The sequence below is a fragment of the Puntigrus tetrazona genome, chromosome 9 (assembly GCF_018831695.1).
Source record: "Puntigrus tetrazona isolate hp1 chromosome 9, ASM1883169v1, whole genome shotgun sequence".
Taxonomy (NCBI): Eukaryota; Metazoa; Chordata; class Actinopteri; order Cypriniformes; family Cyprinidae; genus Puntigrus; species Puntigrus tetrazona.
Genome location: NC_056707.1, coordinates 79401 through 98537, shown reverse-complemented (window position 1 = coordinate 98537; position 19137 = coordinate 79401). Strand labels below are relative to the sequence as shown.

At 35.9% G+C, this 19137-nt stretch overlaps 1 protein-coding gene across 1 annotated transcript in view; it reads right to left on the bottom strand.

The window, feature by feature from the left end:
* The window catches only part of LOC122351404 (semaphorin-5B-like), a 91800-nt gene that overhangs the window by 41138 nt on the left and 31525 nt on the right, over nucleotides 1–19137 (bottom strand). Inside the window, 8 exon segments of the mRNA XM_043248464.1 lie at nucleotides 2432–2645; nucleotides 2962–3060; nucleotides 4903–4965; nucleotides 7013–7241; nucleotides 14476–14675; nucleotides 15703–15856; nucleotides 17654–17710; nucleotides 18234–18332. Coding sequence (XP_043104399.1) covers nucleotides 2432–2645; nucleotides 2962–3060; nucleotides 4903–4965; nucleotides 7013–7241; nucleotides 14476–14675; nucleotides 15703–15856; nucleotides 17654–17710; nucleotides 18234–18332 — 1115 coding nt within the window.

Sequence of the window (19137 nt, the reverse complement as noted above, 5' to 3'; positions counted from 1 at the left end):
GGTACGACCCCACATGGGCTCAGTGTAAAAAAAAAATAAAAAAAACATTCAGTCAGCACCTGGCCCGAATGGTATAATAACAGTCCGGTTGGATTCGATTGTAGACCCTTGAGGTTCATGCCGTTCTTCACTGACCCCCAGTTGAGAAATACGTTTTTAATTCACACTTCATCTCTATCGAGTCCACATCCCGCAAACAAACGACTGAAAAAGGTTAGCAGTTTTACTTTGGCTAAACTGGAATAAGCTATTTTCAAAGAGAAATGGCGTTCATGTGTGCAACTGTAAGCAAACCACTCGATTAAGTTGATACCCATCTGAGAAGAAATGTTATTCCCTTTGTGCAACTATTAGCAAATTACTTGATGATAGCCAAGCTATTTTAGCTACAAATAGAGCTTTTTTCATAATTCAACTTTTACTTTGGCTAAACTGGAAAAAAGCATTTTTTAAGAGAAATTATTAATTCGTGCAACAATTAGCAAACTAGCAAAATAATGTTTCTACCCATTGGCCAAAAGTTTTCTTTAGCTACCTCAAAATTTATGTTTCACTTTCTTTGTTTTACTTTGGATAAAACAAAGGTATATTTGACAAGAAATGTTATTCAGTTGTGCAACTATTAGCGAACCACTTGATGATGTTACTAGCCAAATAGATACTTTAGCTAAAAATAGAGCTTTTTTTGCTAACTCAAAATTCATTTTTTACTTTGTCTAAACTGAAAAAAGTAATATTTGAAGAGAAATTTTGTACGTGCAACTGTTAGCAAACCACTCCATTATGTTGCTATCCATTAGCCAAAAAGCTACTTTAGCTACGAATAGAGCTTATTCACAGTGGATAAGGGTAATTTTTCATGTTGAATATTCTCTTTAACTTTGAATTATGTCTTATTATGGAAGTAAAACAGAAATTCTGATTAAGCGGTCTTGTGCTGATTTGATTTAAAAATGGTTACAATATGTGTTACTGCAGGTCAACGTATAAGCTTCAATAGTCCACTTTCCACTTTTTGTCTTTCTCTCTCCTCAAGTGTGAACCTACAGTGGAACTACAAGCTGACTGGGTGACGTGAAGCGTTGCAGCTGCAATTTCACCCTCTCTCGGTCATGAGGAATAATTACACTGCTGGATGCCTGAACGTTCATCTCCTCCGCCCAATCCTAACTCTCCAAGCCTTGTCTATGTCCTTCTCCTTTCACCTCAACTACCCTCTGACATCTCCTCGGTGGAGCCTCACTGTATGACTTACAGCTCTGGCATCAGAACTTTCTGCTTATTCCATTTTGACTGACGTTGGATGAATTTTCTATGGGAAAAGGCACAGTGTCAGCAGCTGAGAGATTATTGACACCTTTTGACTTTGTGCAGGAAGTGTGCTGAGTTTCGTTTGTCTCTATCTTTGACTGGTTCCTCCCTTGACAGGTCGGGCTGCTCTGAAAAACTGCCTTTGACTCAAAAGATACAATTGTGATGGTAGCTTTCTTTTTCTCACTTTTTGCTAGGTATCATATAGGAACTTGTTGTATTGTATGCATTTACAATGAGTCAGAGCAAACATGGTACAAACATGGTTATTTTAGTCACTAAAACCCCAAAAAAACCCATTTAGTTCTTTAACTGAACTATTTATTTTAGTTAATATAGATCTAGAAAAAAATAAACACTTTTTTTATAGTATATCAATTATGCTAAAATAACTTAAGAAAACAGCACCTGCAGAATAAATTTGGTTTGTATCTTTTATATGCTATTATAGTATTTTAAATTAGCTTTTAGATTTGTTTTTATTTTTGCTAATTAAGTAATTTAGTAATTTTGCTGTGTTTTTGTAATTTTATAGTTTTATATATCTATAAAGTGTTCTTTTTATTTATTTATTTATTTATTTATTTTCCTACTTCAAGTTAACCAAAAAAAAGACAAATCATGCCTTGGCAAGAGACAAAATTTATTTTTCCATATGTTTTATTTCAGTTAATGTCATTTTTTATGGTTTAAGTTAAGTTAAGTTAAAATTAGTTTTAACCCTGCTCAGATCTTTCTCCTGTTTTATAAGAAATGTCTGAATCAAACAGAATTGTTTTGATCAGAGACTGTCAAATGTTTAAGATCTATACTGAAATGAGGACATTATTGTTTTATTAAACCATCACCCCAACTGAAAAAAAAGGATGAGACTTAAGTAAAATAACGCAGTTTGATTTCCATTTAATTTTGTTGTCTAGGGGAAAAAAATACTTTTCTTTCCTTTTGGGAGTGCTATTAGCATACACAAAATTAAATAAAGTCTCATCAACAATTTTCTTTTCCAGAGAAACATTTAGCAATTTGGCTGCATATTAGTAGGACAAAAAAGCAAGGACATCAAGAGAAATGTTCAGATGATCCCTAGAATATCAGACATGAGATGATGAGATTAATGTACCATTAAGCCATTTGGAGTTATACTGGGCGGTCCGCAGAGGCGGCATTCCTCCTAGGCTGCGGTAGATAACAGGGTCCCGGCCGGAGAAATCGATGACCGTGGCAGCATACAGCTCTCCGCTTTCGGTCACTACAGCCGTCGAATTATGACGGGGGTCATAGGGGCAGCGGGCCACTCCGTTCACCCTCTCCAACACTCTGCTCATGTTCCCTGCCTGAGAGGAGGATAGGGTATGGATTACACACACACACTCCAGTTTAGGCAGCTCATTTAACCTATCTGGTCTCATGGCATAAACGTTCCTTGGTGCACTTTTTAGCGAGACACAAAATACGTACCAATAAGTACATATTACTGCAGTTTCCCAAATAAAAGAAAACTGGTGGAAGTTTTCTGTTAATAAACCAAAATTTGTCTTGGAAACTGCAGCGGAAACATGCAGTAAGGCATGTAAAAACGTGTTGCACAAAAAGTGCACACAGGTACCTATTTTTAAGAGACCAGGTTGGATTTAACTGATCGATGCTTACCTCTCTGGTGATACAAAGGGGCTGGAAGGCATTGGTACCGCAGGTGATCACCTCTGTCTTGTTGACAAGCAACACCCGGATGTAGTTTTGACACTCCACCTGCATGAGAAGATGCAGATGACAATAGTAGTGACATGTTTAAAATACTATGGTACTGTATATAATTTAAAATATGTAATTAAAAATGTACGTAAATAACAGTATGCTATTCTCTGACAGAAATTCACTGTGTTCCATGTTTAAATTTGCTAATGTATTCTTTGAAATTAACTTTTTACAGCCCCATTGAATAATATTGGGTGAGAAAGATGTCAAGAAATAGAAAGTTTCAGCAGACATTGCTTTATGCATCATAGTGGAAATAGAAACTTAAACTGCATCAAAAAATCTCTTTTTTTATCTTTAATAGGATAAATATATACACATTCAAAAGAGTTTTGAAAAGACATTTCTCATGCTCACCCAAGCTGCATTTTTCATTTAAACCAAAAATGACTAGATTATGAAATATCAAGAAAATACAGTAATATAAAAATATTATTGCCATTTAAAATAGTTTTATATTTTATTTGTAAACAATTATAAAGCAGTTTTTTCTGCCTCCAGATATCATTCAAATATGCTTTTTTTGCTTTCTCAAGAAACACTTCATATTAATTCATATTCATATGAAATATGATATTGTATTCGTGTTGAAAATATCCGTCCTGCTTAATGTTTTTGAACATTGAACCATTTTCATAATTTTTTTGATAAAGAGAGTTTATCTATATAAGTATTTTTATTGTCACCTTTTATCAATTTAATGTGTCCTTGCAGAATAAAATTATTACTTTACATTAATTATTAATTTATTAACATGAACACATACACATTTTCCTGTGAGAGCATTTACGCTTCACCAAAGAGTGAGATTACCTCAGCTTTTATTTTCTTACTACTACACACCAAAATAATCCCATCTAACACTGGATCAGCGAGTCACAGCATCAACCTTTTTGTGCAGCTGACTGTAAAAGTAACAACATTTCAAAAAGAATGGGATGTGATAAGCACCCTAACACCACTGAGGTATAAAGCCACGTGCCTTAAATTAACAGCTAAGGGAAAAGACTGTGATTTGTACTGTCTATTCAAGACTGCCACAACGTTAGCAAATGTACATCATTTACTGAAAAAGTGAGCAGCAGATCACTAATGTTCTTAAAGGAACACTCCACTTTTTTGGAAATAGCCTCAGTTTCCAACTCCCAGTTTTTGAATCTACTCAGCCGATCTTCTGGTCTGGCGATAACACTTTTAGTATAGCTTAGCATAGATCATTAAATCCGCTGCATGATATCATTGCACCTACTTCCTTGGTTATTACGCCGCTGACCTTAGTACACAAGAGTCAAGCTTTAAATAGAAAAAATACTGAAACTCTTCGGCCATTTTTGAATGTGATGCTACTGGTCTAATTAGATTTAATGATCTATGCTAAGCTATGCTAAAAGTGTTATCGCCAGACCAGGGTATCGGCTGAACAGATCCAATAATGGTAAAACTCAACTTATTAACTCTGGTGGAGTTGGAGAATGAGCCTATTACCAAAAAAAGTGGAGTGTTCCTTTAATACCAATAACATGTTACATAGGGGAAAAAGTCAAACTAGGTGTTAGTGTTGGTTAAAAACCCGTCTTTAGATCCATTCTAAAGAGCTGCTTTTCCTGCCAATGCTTTAATGTGCTGGTGGATTTTTCATTTTGCCTTTCACATTCAGCGAATGATACGCTCAAGAAAGAAAATACTGACCTCTGGGCTTTAAAATACTGAATACGTAAGCTCAACATATTGCCCTCCCACAAATCTCAACAATACCCGACCCCTCTGGCCAATGGGCTGTCAGCATTTTAAAAGAAATGTGCCTATTCAACAGAGAACCTGGGGGTTTAAAGTTACCTCCGTCTTCCCTTTGCTTTGACAGGACCTCCTGGTGTCTTCGTCTGGGCCCCATTCCGTTGCCTAGGAAACCAAAATAAACCCCGAAAAAGTGACTTGCCGTGATTCGCAGTTGCCCGGCAGCTGTTTGCAATAAAGCAGGAGCCAGGTTACGCAATTGTTGATGATAATATTGCATTTAGCCAGATGCATCAAAAGACATTAACCTTATTGTGGTGTTTATTGTGTAAACAGCATGATAAGTGGGCCAGCGGCTTAAAAGGGTGAGGTAACTAGACAGTTGGAAGACCAGATGCAATTTGCATGTAAATACCATCCCCTAGTCTCATTCAAGCACAGAGACCTCGTCGTCTTTCTCTCTCTTCCAGCGCAAGCCACCCCATTTTCCTCTGCCCAATTATGCCCCCTTAGAGCTCCATGTCCAGCCAACAATAATAGAGGCAGCACTTAAAAACTGCAATCCTGCTGCCTTAAGGTTGGCATGTGCACAATCACGCGGACCTTTCACAAATTATTCAGATAAAAGCACAAAGCCGCCACCTTTGTCTCTCAGCTTGAGGTCCCATTGGTTTCAGATCTCGAATGAAACACTAAATATACTCCATTTGTTTGTATGGCCCACTAAGGTTCAAAGGAAATATTAGGAACATAAGAAACCGCTCAATGTGGAAAAGCAGATAAAGCTGATGGTAATTGGTTTAGTGTATTAATAGCGCAATTTCCTCTTACATGACCTGCCATGCTTTGGCTCAAGTGAGCTCTTACGGATGGGACTAAATCATCATAATTATTCTCAACATTTGAATCAGGAGGAATATTATATGGCAAACTTCATGGGATAAATTCATGAACGAGCTTTAGACAAAAACTTGGTGTGCTTAAGGGAAATTTGTGAAATTCTCGGTGCATTTTCCCACATGCCAGTTTAAAAACAGCAAATGTTGCACATAATGTTGATTTGGATCATGTAGACTGGATAAATAAAATACCCCTATTGAGTAATAATGTAGAATGTAGAGTAGTAATGAAAACATCCGGCCAAGTTTTAAATCTGAAAGTGCACCGTGTACAAAGTTATTTTCTCTCAAAAGAAAGAACCGACTCTGAATCATTGAAACAAATCATTTTTAAAATGAAACTCAAGACGTTTCATGTTGTCATAAACATGAAAAATGTAAGAACAATTTGGAAAATCGATTAACTATCAAACCCAAAGTGAAATAACATTCGTCACACTGAATGAAAAGTACATTTTGATAGGTGGCGCAATGCACCTTTCAGAATATATCTTATTGGTCGGTAAGTGGACAAAGAAAAATACATCAATCAACAAGATGAAAATTCAAAAAGACTTTGTCTTACGCCACAGCTCTCAAATGTCGCTTGTATTTTTAAATAGGATAAACACAAGAGCATTTAGTCATCATTGACATTGACATATCTTGATGCAACGTGAATAAGATTTAAGGCCAATATTTTTTTCATCATATTAGGAGCTCACCAGCAATCATCTGGTAAAAAAAGAATTGTTGCATCAAAACTCTTCAAACTGCAAGTCGTAAATAAGTCGTAAGGGCTTGAAAGGAGAATGAGGATGAAGAATTTTTCCATTTTTGGGTGATTTGTACAATTAAAATGAGTTAAAAAGACTGCTTTAAATGAAATCACGGCAGGCCTTTGGAGTCACATTTGAGAGTCATTGAACAAATAAGGTCAAAATAATTGCATAATATAAGAAAATGTCCGTTTTTTTGACCTTTCATTAATGTCAACTTGTTATTTGGGACTCCCAAAAACAAAATATCAACCTTTCATAAATCATAATAGGGGCACTTTAATATTGCAAAACTGCCTGAATTTTATTGGTGGCATCATGTATAGATTTAGCTACCTCCTCCTTGACAGTCAAAGCAGTTAACAACACCAAAGCTGTCAGGTACAACAATGCCACAAAGATCTGGTGCTCTTTTGTTTGTGTTTGCATTCATGCGTGTTTCAGGACTGAGACATGTTTGTGATGGATGCCTAAGCGGTGAGTCATCGTTCAGGTCATTAACATCTTGTCTGTGAGCCCCTGTTTTCTGGAAGAATTCGTCAGCTTAACCCTGACCTTAGCCACGGCAGTCCCTCTCTTCACACCACACTGGAACAATGCCAGTGCTCCAATGCTATTCCCAAAGAGCATTCTGAAGAGGCAGGCTGTGAAAAGCACACTGTATGCCATGTTTGGCGAGGGATTGAATGTGAAGTTGGAAACCCTGCCACCGATGGGGGGCCAGAATCCACCAGGCTGGGGTGGATGGTGATGGGAGAGCTTTTCACTGGTGGGAGGTTTGAATCTTTGAATGATAAATTACTTTTGACAAGCGTTATGCCAAAGAAGATGAGGTAATATATAGATTAAAAGCATGCAGAGGTAATGACGCAGCTGTTTGTTCATTAAGCCCTGGTTTTTCAACCTTTTTTGTGGTATACTCTCATAACCTCTTCAGTATGGTTCAAGTACCCTGTCATAAACACCAACAAGAAATGTGGTCTTACATACACAGGATTTAATTTAGCTTTAAAAAGAATAAAATAAAATACAAAGTAAAATAAAGCAAAAAATGTATGGTTATTATTAGAATTGTTATTATTATTGTAATGTAATGTAATAATAATAATACATTTGAATTATTTACATTATTAATGATACTACTATATTTTTTACTAATCACTAATATTTCTTATACTACACTTTTATTAATAAAATAAACAATAAATATAAACATTTTTAGACGAGAAAATTTAAAAGAATTTCTTTTTCAATAATTTCAATAAATTTTGCAAATAATTTTAAAAGTCTTGGCTGTCAAAGTAATATTAATTTATTACTAAATAAAATGTTATTGTCATTTAATATAATAATAATAATAATAATAATAATAATAATAATAATTAATTAATTTTTTAAGCTAAAAACAATACTGTTTTTGAAAAATAAAGTAGCTTCCCCTTGAACTGGAGCAGTTTAAGAAAAAAATAGAGACATATGCTAAGAAAGATAAACGACAGTTTCACATCCCTACAATGCTTGAATAACAAATGATGCACCATAAAGCAGTCCAAAATGCACTTTTTTTCCATTCGCAATTGCTGTAAAACTCCCTAAAGGGTATAAAAGATGTTGGAATCACAGATGAGCATCCGTTTCGCCTACAAAGCTGTCAAAGAGAAATCACAGTGAGGCATGTGTGCTGAGACTGTGCAGCCTAATGTGGCTCTGCAATTGGATCTCGCTGGTCTAATGAGGCCACCGCACCGTGTATGTGCACTAGCTCAGAAATCACACTCGGCACCACTATTTGTGGCATAATTACTCAAACTTCATCTGTTCTAATAACGGTGGCGGCACCAAGCCCCCTGCCCCTGGCATCCTCATGAAATAGTATCATGAATTTTTCATGGAGGGATAAAATAGTTGGGATTTATTTATACATAAATTAGTGAGGCACAGAAACAACGGCGGGCTAGAAAATGCTTTCCATTCACATCAAGTATTGAGAAAATGCTAATATGAGCACAAGATAGGGCAGAATGGTGGAGCATTACGCAGTTTGCAAGCTGTGTGCTTTCGTTGATAAGGCTATTGTCTCGCTGGCACATTACAAGTATTATAACTGAAAAGCATATCATGGGACACTGCACCTGTCCTCAAGCCACCTTCAAGCACTTGTTACTTGTCATTAAGAACACCATTTTTCTTCTCACAATATGTTGACAAATTAATGTTTTAAAAAGTAAAACATTCATATAATGTATCTCAATCATACAAGGTCATAAAACTGCATGCATAATATAAACTTTTTATTCAATTAATTATATAGTATAAATAATTTAAACATACACATCACAAGGGATCATTTTAAACCAAGCACATATTAAACCAAAAGAAAAAAAATCGAATACAGGTTTGGCTCAACTTTCCAGGGTAAAGCATAGGCCTCTGGACAATGATAGCACTTTTAAATTTCATGTAAACTTTGTATATACATTTTCTTAGATAGTAGATAGTGTTGTATATATAATCCTTGCCTTCTGTTTTCCAACAACAGTCTCATATAGGAAGCTAAAATACCAGCTAAAGTATCTGCAAATAAAATAAAATAAAATATAAAGCCATCACATCGCTTTGTCAAAAGTACTTTTACGCATAATTTCCTAGGATATGTCTATATCAATTTTTTGTTTAAATAGGTCACATTATTGTTTTTAATAGTGCTGTCAAACAATTAATCACGATTAATCAATGTACCTCTGACTTGATATATTTTTATCTACCTCACAATTTAAGAAAAAAATTATAAATATCCTTTTTTTTACAGTTTCACTTCTTCTGTAAATTCATTTTAAAAAATGGTTAGATATTTTATCAGAAAACAAGTCAAAAATACAATGACTGATACTTGAAGTACAGACCATAAGTTTGAACGAACACTCCCTTCCCTCCAAAACTTGACTGTTTTGGGATGAAAATGTCATTTGCATACTCATTAAGGAGGCCCCTGATTAAAGCGTGATGGCTCCGCCCCCATCCAGCCAGCTGGAGCAGCGTGGCTATCCGTCTCATTGGCGTATCTTCAAGGTCCGTGTGCTTCAATAGGCAAGCCGAGGCACCGCCCTGTTTTGTCCTTTAACAGAGTGCCCTATTGAAGCGGCCCCATCCCCATTTACCGCCGCCCTCAAAGATGTGACATGACTCTCAATACCTCCGCCTCATTGTCTAAGAACGCTGAACCTTACACAAGAGGGCGCAGATATGCTCTCTAGCATCTCCTCCTTCCCCCACGACATTCCCTGAGCCTTCTCTCTCTCACTTCACATTCCAGCACCATATTCAGCATCAGAAAAATAGAGGCAGTGTAGCATGGCGGTGAGCACCCCGCTCTGTAGGCCTGAATAAGGGTACTGCCTGGTTTTGTCTAGAGACGTGTGTGCCCTGGACATGCAAATAGTGAGCCCTTTGAAGGTTCACAGCTGTGCCGTCTGAACGCATTTACTTGGGGCTGAAGAACAGGATGAGAAATGAAGCAACAGGTCAGTGTCTAATGCACAGCTATAACAACGCAGTCACTCTACAACACCGGGATAAAAGCATCATCGCATGCACCGTAAAGGCGTATGTGTAGACGTGAGTGATGGTTTTAATTTAACAGGGCCATTTTGAGTGAACCCAACTGCCTCAGCAAGTTACAAAAACTCCTAAGCAAAAGAGCAATGATTTGAGAGGCTGAGGCACACCGATGCCACAGTGCTTTTCTCATCCTTTAAAGCATAAATCACGAAAAAGTTTGTTCAGTTTATTCTCCAAGTAAGAAAAGAAAAAAGTTTATTCATCTTACATACTCTAAAGAAGTCGTATTACCTCTAAGCTATTTTTTTGTTGTTGTTATTGTAGTTTTTATTTTACATTTTTATACCTTTAAATGTTTAATTTTACTGGAAAGCAAAACAAAAAAAAAATATGTGATGTGATTACAATGTTTGTGTTCAGGAGAAAGCGCATGCATGCTTTGTAGTACTCTTCAGAAGACTCTGAGGGAAAAATTGTTAAATAAATTGTTATTTTTGTTGTTTTTTGCACACAGAAAGTATTTACAAAATTTTTTTTTTTGGTTTAATTTTCTAATTAATGTTTTATCTTTAAATTAAAAATAATAAATAAATAAATATACATAATAAATAACATCAATTTGCTTTAGCAAAGTACTTAGTACTAAAATGGGAAATATTCATTTGTTAAAAATATTAATAGAGAACAACAACAAGTGTTATAATATTTGTTTTTAAAAATTGTAAACCGTATTATATGAGCATCTATTTTAAAATGTTTAGACATTTTACCAAGTCAATAATACTGATTAATGTAAAAAATGTCAGATTATTATTTTAATTTTATTATATTATTTTATTTGTTTTTGCAGTTGACAAATATATCTTTAAAATGTACCAATAATAACACATTTTCTACTTTTTATGCAAAGGCAAACTGACAGATCTTTTGTGATGAAACATTTTTGCCAGTAATTTTGTTAACAAGACTAGCAATAAATTAAATTGCCTGCTGCAAGTCAAGTGAAATAATTTTTTCACATTTTTTTCTTTAAAAAGGCATTTCCCGTTGGGTTTCATTGTCTTCTTCCATTGTTATCTGTCACAAATTAGCCCTCCATTGGCAAAGACTGCATCAATAATTTAATCTGGGCAAATTGCAGAGGGAAATTAATCATGAGTGGGTAGGATGAAATCAGCCCAGATTCATCAAACTCGGAGGTCAGAGAGTTGAAATTTGCACCTTGGGCTTAACGCTGAGTGATCATACCAAAAGAAGACGCTTAGCGTTGCTCTTCCTCATTTTGATCTCAAGTCTAAAGCATCCTTTTCCTAAGGCCTCAGCCATCCCACGAGAGCTAGAATATGAAAAATGTAGCACGCCGCATAGCTGCTGCCGTGATCCTGCGAGCCTCTGTCAGATCATTAGAATAAATGAGAGCAGCAGCCACCATTGTGCTCATGCATTTCCATCTGTTGAGCCGGATGCTGTTTCATAATCACCGCAGAGTATTTGTGAACACTGAACATATTTCTCTAACCAAAACAACACCAGAGCAGAATCTAAACAGCTCTTGTTCCCAGCTGCTATTTGCTCACGTCGGGTACTTCCTGTTTTATTGGTTACAGCTGAAGGGGGCAGTCACCTCTTGACCACAGGGGTCGCCGGCCAAAGCAGCTGTAACAATGTCTACTGAACGCATTCGGCACACAGAGCTCTCACGCCATTGTCTGTTGACAGAAAGCAGAGACCTCTGTCTTGTCAATGCAGAGGCTGACATCTCGGATGTTTGAATTTTGGATATAGACTGAGCAGTGTACCCTTCAGAGCAAATGTGTGGGAATTCTGTGAAGTATTTTTGACCTCTGTTTCAGGCTATTGCACAAACACAGAGAGGATGGGAAAGATGGGGAGAATTTATGATCTTTCGTATGTCTTGCCCAATGGAGTCCAGTGCTGTTTTGGTCATTGTATAGACGTAAAAAATAAATAAACTGATGTCGGTTGGCTTCATCATTTGGAAAAAAAACATCTAATGTGGTTCTTCATGGCGCTTTGTGCTCTGAAATGGGTCAGGACCTTTGAAAGATTCCTGATTCTTTACACAGCCTTTACAAACATTGTGAAATAGCAATAGAAAATGATTACTTTGAGGAAATTCTTAAGGTGGTACACTGTAGAGCAGCACAATGAAAGGTTAATCTTAAATGCTCTTATCTTGGTCATGCGAAATGCTCTGAAATTACATCAGAAGGAAGGCTGTGACAGCCGTGCTAATCTCTGTTTATGTTTACCTGTATTGCTTTTCATTTATTTATTCTACGCTAAGCACTGATTTGTTACCAAAATCCCTCATATATTTTCAGGCTAAATGAAAGATGTCCAATTGCATGCAGATCATTCGCCAAAACTGTCTGCTATGACACTTTAGACAATTTTAGAAAAGAAATAATAAAGTCACAGAAAGATTTTTAATTTTCTTCAATAAATCCTTATACTCACCAAAGTTGCCTTCATTTGATCAAATATGCAATAAATGTACAATATCTTTATTCCTGTAAATATAAAGCTAAATCCAAAATTATCAGTCATTCTAATATTCTTATTTTGGGATCAAGTAATAATTTTAAACTGTATTAAACAGTTGTTCTTCTTAATATGGAAACTGAGTGTATGTGTACTGTGTATATTTATTATGTATATATATATATATATATATATATATATATATATATATATATATATATATATATATATATATATATATATATATATATATATAGAATTATGCACAGCACACATATATTATGCAAACAAAAACTTTTATTTTGGATGTGAATAATCATGATTAATCCTTTGATCCATTAATTTTGTCTTTATAAAAGTCTTTACTGTCAATTTTCATCCCTTTTTAATTCATTTAATAAAACAAGAGAGCCCATGCTTTTGGAGGACATTGTAACTAGCTTCTAACACATGAAAAATGACAACTTAAAAACTAGCTGCTAGTCATCCTAATACAACTGTGTCAGATATAAAAAAAGCAAACCATCAAGCACATCCACACAATTCACTTGGGCCCATGCATGAACTTGAACCCCAAAACTATGAACCGAATCAGACTGAGCAGTGTCTGGATTCCTCTGTGGCATTAAATTCTTATCCTTTATTGTACTTTATGTACTTGCGTGACATAAAAACGAAAATCAACAAAGACAGAAGGGGAGTTGTGACAGAGATTCCACTGAGAGATGGAGGGAGGATGTCGTTATGAGTATTTGTGGCATGCAAGCAAGTCCACTGGATAAAGACGGATGATGCAGACTTGAGATAGACTCCACAAACTAACTTATCCATGAACCATTTGTTTACATTCCAGTTCTGTCGAACTGAGGGCTTTATCTCATTCCTGACTCCTCAGCAAAGAAAACGCTCCTCTCCCATAGCTCTTCATTGCCGTACATAACATCACATCACTCTTTAGTGACCCTGAGGTCAAGCTTCTGGTCTGGTTCCATCTCCAGAGGTTCTGAGCGTCTTATGTGGCAGATCTAAACTTTCATTCTAAGACCCTTCACTATACCAGGCAAAATGTTTAGACAAACCAAATGTGTTCTTTATTTTTACTATTTCCTTTATGTTAAGGAAACAGTAAAGACTATAACATTACACAAATGCAAGTATAGGAATTATGCATAGCTATAAATGATTATGTTTTATAGTTTGGTCAAAGTAGCTTAACCTACTTTATAGGGTGCATTCTGGAGAATCTGCAAGAAAATTATGCCTTGCTTCACAAAATACAATGTACATAAATCCAATTTATATTTGTCTACAAAACATATCAAGAATATGCCTTCAGATCAAAGATCATTATAAACTCATTCAAGTATGTACAAACTTCTGTCTGGTAGCGTGAAACCTGAGAAAATCATGCTCTAATATATTTGTCGAACTACAGCGACATCTTTGCGAATGGAGAAATTATTCCAGCTCATTTTGCAAAAAGCATTTAGATGATGGCTGAACTTTTGTTTTTCGGAACAGCATGGTGCACGAACATCTATTTTCACATTAGATACAGCCATAATGTAAATTAATAGCCATGAGCACATAAATAGAATAATGCAGGCTCTGAGAATGAACTGTCATTATCTTATTTCTCCTGAGCAATTGCATTAGTCAGATACGACAGATTCAATAACGTTTATGGAGTCTGTGACTGGCTATATGCTACCGCCTGAATTGTGCGAGAGGAAGTTCATCCCACATTGTAAACCGATCTGTCCAAATCTGGTCCATTTGCGCAAATGCCTACCAAAGGGACGGGATCAAGAGCCGAGAAGGAAAGAGAAGCTGACAGAAGCTGTGTTCTGAGTTTCCTCTCTATCGCTCATGTAATAGAACCTACTTACAGCGTGAAGGAGTCTTAGGGACGCACGGAAGGAGCGCAGTATGTGGGTGGGTCTAGATCTCAGTACCTTGAGCTCCCCCATTGTGCCAACATAGTGACGCCAACATCATCAGATGTTTCTGATCCCATGAGACGGCTGGTCCCCTGCGAGGCGGAAGCAGCGGAATCCTGCCGCCTCATGTATCCGTTCAGATCTTGGGAACCAGCAGCAGCAGCACAGTGTGCACAGACAGCATGCAGGATCTCAGGATAGACAGGTTTGGGATCCTGAGAAAAGTCTAATGCTTTGACAATAGCGGTAGTTACAAAATATGGTGTGGATAAATGTGCTTCATTTATAAATCATTTCTGTGCACCCTGGGTTGATTTATAAAGCAGTTGTCGAAAATGAAATTGCTTTGTGTTCAGAGTGTCTAGTTTCAATACCAGTCAAATGGTTTCTGAACTAAACTTTCAGAACGGAAATGTAAGTAAGAGTTTTAAAGAAATATTTTAATATTACGGACTGTACGGTCCAGACATATCTGTAGAAAATGAAATAAAATGTCAAATATTATAAACTATTATATAAAGAACACCCAATAATAACAATATTTGTATCATTTTATTTACATACATACTACAGACAAAATGTTGTTATTAGATTGTTACTTCTGTTGTTGTCTTTATGTTTTTAAAAGAAAAATTATCAACTAAAATGTAAATATACATTACAATTGTGAAATATTATTACAATACCAGTTTTAGCATTAATAATAATAAATATTTCTTAAGCACCGGATACTACAATGATTTCTGTGACACTGTGTAGTGCTGAAAATGTGCTTTTGTCATCACAGGAATAAATACTATATATGTCAATAATATTAAATTGTAATAATAACAGAATACTGTTTTTATATTTGATCAAATAAATGCATAAACAAATCATGAGCATAAAGTATAAAAGACAATGTAAATTATCATTACACATTTTTAAATGGTGGGGTTTTTTTCTCTTTTAACTTATGCATATCTACGTGCAGTATGTATATATGTTTTATATTCATGCATTTCTACATAAATAAATGAAATTCTTATGCATGCATAATTCCAACAGCTACAGTAATTTCTTTTCAAGTATTTAAAAATCACATAAGAAAGAAAACTTTAGTTACATTCTAGTGTAGTGTACATTATACCAGGCCGTCGCAAATTTCCCTTATTCATAGTTTCACGGAAATGAGGACAGCAGGTGCGTACCCATGGGTCAGCGAAGTGAATAATTCAAGTGGTAAGAATCAGCTTTTTTCACCCCATCCGAGCCTGGGTAAAGTTGAAAAGGCTCGTCTGAGCTGTTGCTCTCCCCTGCCAACGGCTGCATGTTTGGCACCAAGACATACATTTCTGAGATGAGCTGGCTTTCTGTCAGCCCCATTACACTCCTGGCAGAAAGATGCAGGATAGCTCTAATGGTGTGGGGGAGAAGGACAAAAGGAGACTGAGAGAGGTGGCATGCAGGTGGAAGTGTGGACAAAAGTACAGCGAGCAGGATGAAAAGATGAAGAATGTGTGAATATGATAGGAACGAATGAATAAAAGAGGATACTACACAGACATCAATGTGCTCTGTGACAATGGCTTATTCTAAGAATAAAATGAAAGCATATAATAGAATCTCTGGCTACAAGATGTGATGTATAGGTGCTGAAATTCTAACAAAAAGTTTAATGGCTGCATCTGCCAAAATGCTAATTAGTTACTGCAGTTTTTGTTATCAAATTATATTCATAGAACGTTTTAAAAAAGTATCTGTGCTCAAAGGAAATCTGAAGTGGAATCAATTATTTTCTCATTAAACAATACAAATGAAAACAAAAATAAATCTTAAATATCTACATTATATCACCATTCAAAAGTTTCACAATCGAAAAATATATATTTTTATGTTTTCAATAGGCATCTCTTAAGCTCATAAAGGCTGCTTTTTGTTTGATCAGAAATACAGCAAAACAGTAACAGTTCTACAATTGTAAAACACTGTTTTCTATTTAAATATATTTTTAAATGTAGTTTATTCAGTAGCTATTTTCAGTAGCCAATACTGTTTGTTTACTTACTTACTTTCTTTACTTACTGTTTGTTTTTTTGCAAGAGTATTGATTATTAAAAACATCCAAAGACCAGCACTTAGTTGTTGTTTTTTTTATGTAACAGTGTAAAAGTGCTCACTGACATTTTGAGCAAGTGTCCTTGCTGAATAAATTATTCCTTTTTTCAAAATATCTTATTGACCCTTCATTTTTGAACAGTAGTGTAAACTCAAAGGTTTTTCATCAATGCTACTAAGACAAATAACTCAATTTTATGCTCAGGAGCCATGAAAGGGCAACCTCCGTAATGTATTCCATTTAATGGCTTTACTGTAGCAAAACTAAATGTATTAATTATGGTGTTATGTGAAATGGTTATAATTCAGGAAGCCATGCTTTGTGTTGTCAGGTCAATTCTGCCAGCAGTGACTCATTCTTCATCTGCCCGTTTTAATTTTCTCCTCTGTATGCGGTTTAGGCAAAGACACTCTCAAAAGCTGGCAAAATACTGCTCATCGATTTGGACCCTGCCTCCGCTTGTGATGCTCCAGTTAGTCGAAATGAAGAAAGATCGGCCTTGTTTATTCACAGTTTGGAATCGCCCAGGAGAGATACCAGGCGAAGGTGAGATGGAGGAAATGAAATTGCATCTAATCCTCTCCGCTGGGACAGCTGGAGAAAACTACTACAAATTTAGTAACGTCATTGAAACAAAACACTAGACGCAGAACATGGGAATATGTGAATGGAGTGGCTTATTTAGCTCCGATTTGTTGTGCATTCAGATGTGCGCTGGATATCTAAGGTGAGAGAGAATGAAACCGGCTGATACTCAAATTTTATTCAGTCTTCAACCAAAAGCTTCATGCATGAAACATTATGAGTGGTCTGCGAGTCAGAGCATTCAATACATTTCTGGTACATCTACCAGACACGGCACAGAGATTACTGGGGAATAAAAGAGATATATGCAACCGCAGCAACAGGTGGGAAAGCCACCACAGTCTCATTTCACTGCTTTATTTAGACCTCAGACAGTCCTGGCTGACCTTCTGAGAAGGTTTTAGCTCCAAGCCAGACTAGAAACTTGGTACTTTCGCTAGGACGCCCTAGCTCTCTGTGATGGCATCTCTGCTTTCTTTGAAGTCTGTCCAGGCAGTTCTGGGTACTGACCCATTCATTTCAATATCAGTAGCCATCATAAGCCAGCACTCTCCAACACCCAAAGGTCTGACAGACGGCAATAGACAAAGTCACAAAGGCCACATGAAACAGGAATCCTCATCTAGTGGAGAATATTGACCATTAATAAGCACTGTAGGTCTGTGTCTCACCTGAATTAGGAAATGTTGTTTAAATTCAGTCTGAAGAGGTAGTTTCTGCAGACAAAATAAAAGAGAGATTGAAGATGGTTAAATTTATATCATCTACTGGAGATGCAATGAAAATGTACCCTTTATTTGCCAAAGGAATTAAAAATAAAGTTTGGTCCAAAAGTCTGAGACCTCTAGTAAAAATGGTTCTGTTTTTAATTTTTTTTGCTGAATAAAATGACTAAATAAAGTCTAAACACAAATACAATTATGGGTTGTAGTATTGACCAAAAATGACAAATATATGTACACTTATACATATTATATAATGAAATTCCAAACAAAATGTTTAATTATACTGTAAAAGAAACAGAAATATAGAAATATAAAACTCTGTATTTGTATTGAACATATTACATCAATCAATATAAAGTTTTTACCTTGCTCCCACTATAAGTTCATTCCTGGTGAGGTCAAGGGTCAGCTGAGAGTAGTCCCTTACACCAGGATGGGAGAAACTGAGATCAAAGGACTTAGAGCTGAAAGACCAAAAAGTGTGTATGTTAGTGATACAGAAAGGAAGTGGTTGCGTTTGACAAACCTCAATAGTTCAAAGCATATGACAACAAAATCCATTAAAGAACTCCTGGTTTAGGGTAACATATGGATTAAGCATTACAAAAACGAGTAGAGGTCACTAATCCAGGAAAATGAATGTAGTTTCTTCCCATGAATCCCCAAGAACATGTGAGGAAGAGCAGAGAGGTAACTGGGCCTCTTCAAGGATACTGATCCTAATTCAACATGACACTTAGTCAAAACTCTGCTTACCCGAGGAATCTCAGAACATAAAAGCGCTGTTTGATACAAAGTTTCGCAAATCAAAACAATTTGCCCTGGCACACACTTACAGCACAGACTGGTCCTATTGAAGTGGGAATTACATGAGACAGAAAGGGCATTACGTAAATACAAAAACCACTTGATCTATTGTTAACTTTAATGTGGCTTAGTAAATGGGATTTTACTGCAAAAGGAACCAATAAAAAGATTTGTTATCCTTCCACGCAGAATAGGATCTCTCAGCAGTGTTCTGGACATGTCTAGCTAAAATACAGAAATCCTTGCCTAATATTAGATAATGTAGTTTTCAAATGTTTGTGCAACAGGTTCCTATTAAATGTCAGGCTCAAATTTCACTTTCCTAAGAAGCGTGAAAGCAAAGACCTTATCGTGTATGATAAATGTTACAAAAATTCAATGTAGGCCTACTAAAAAAAACTCACTTCGAATTAAAAAACAGAAAAGAAAAAAGTACATTTAAAAGTAAACTTATTGTATCAA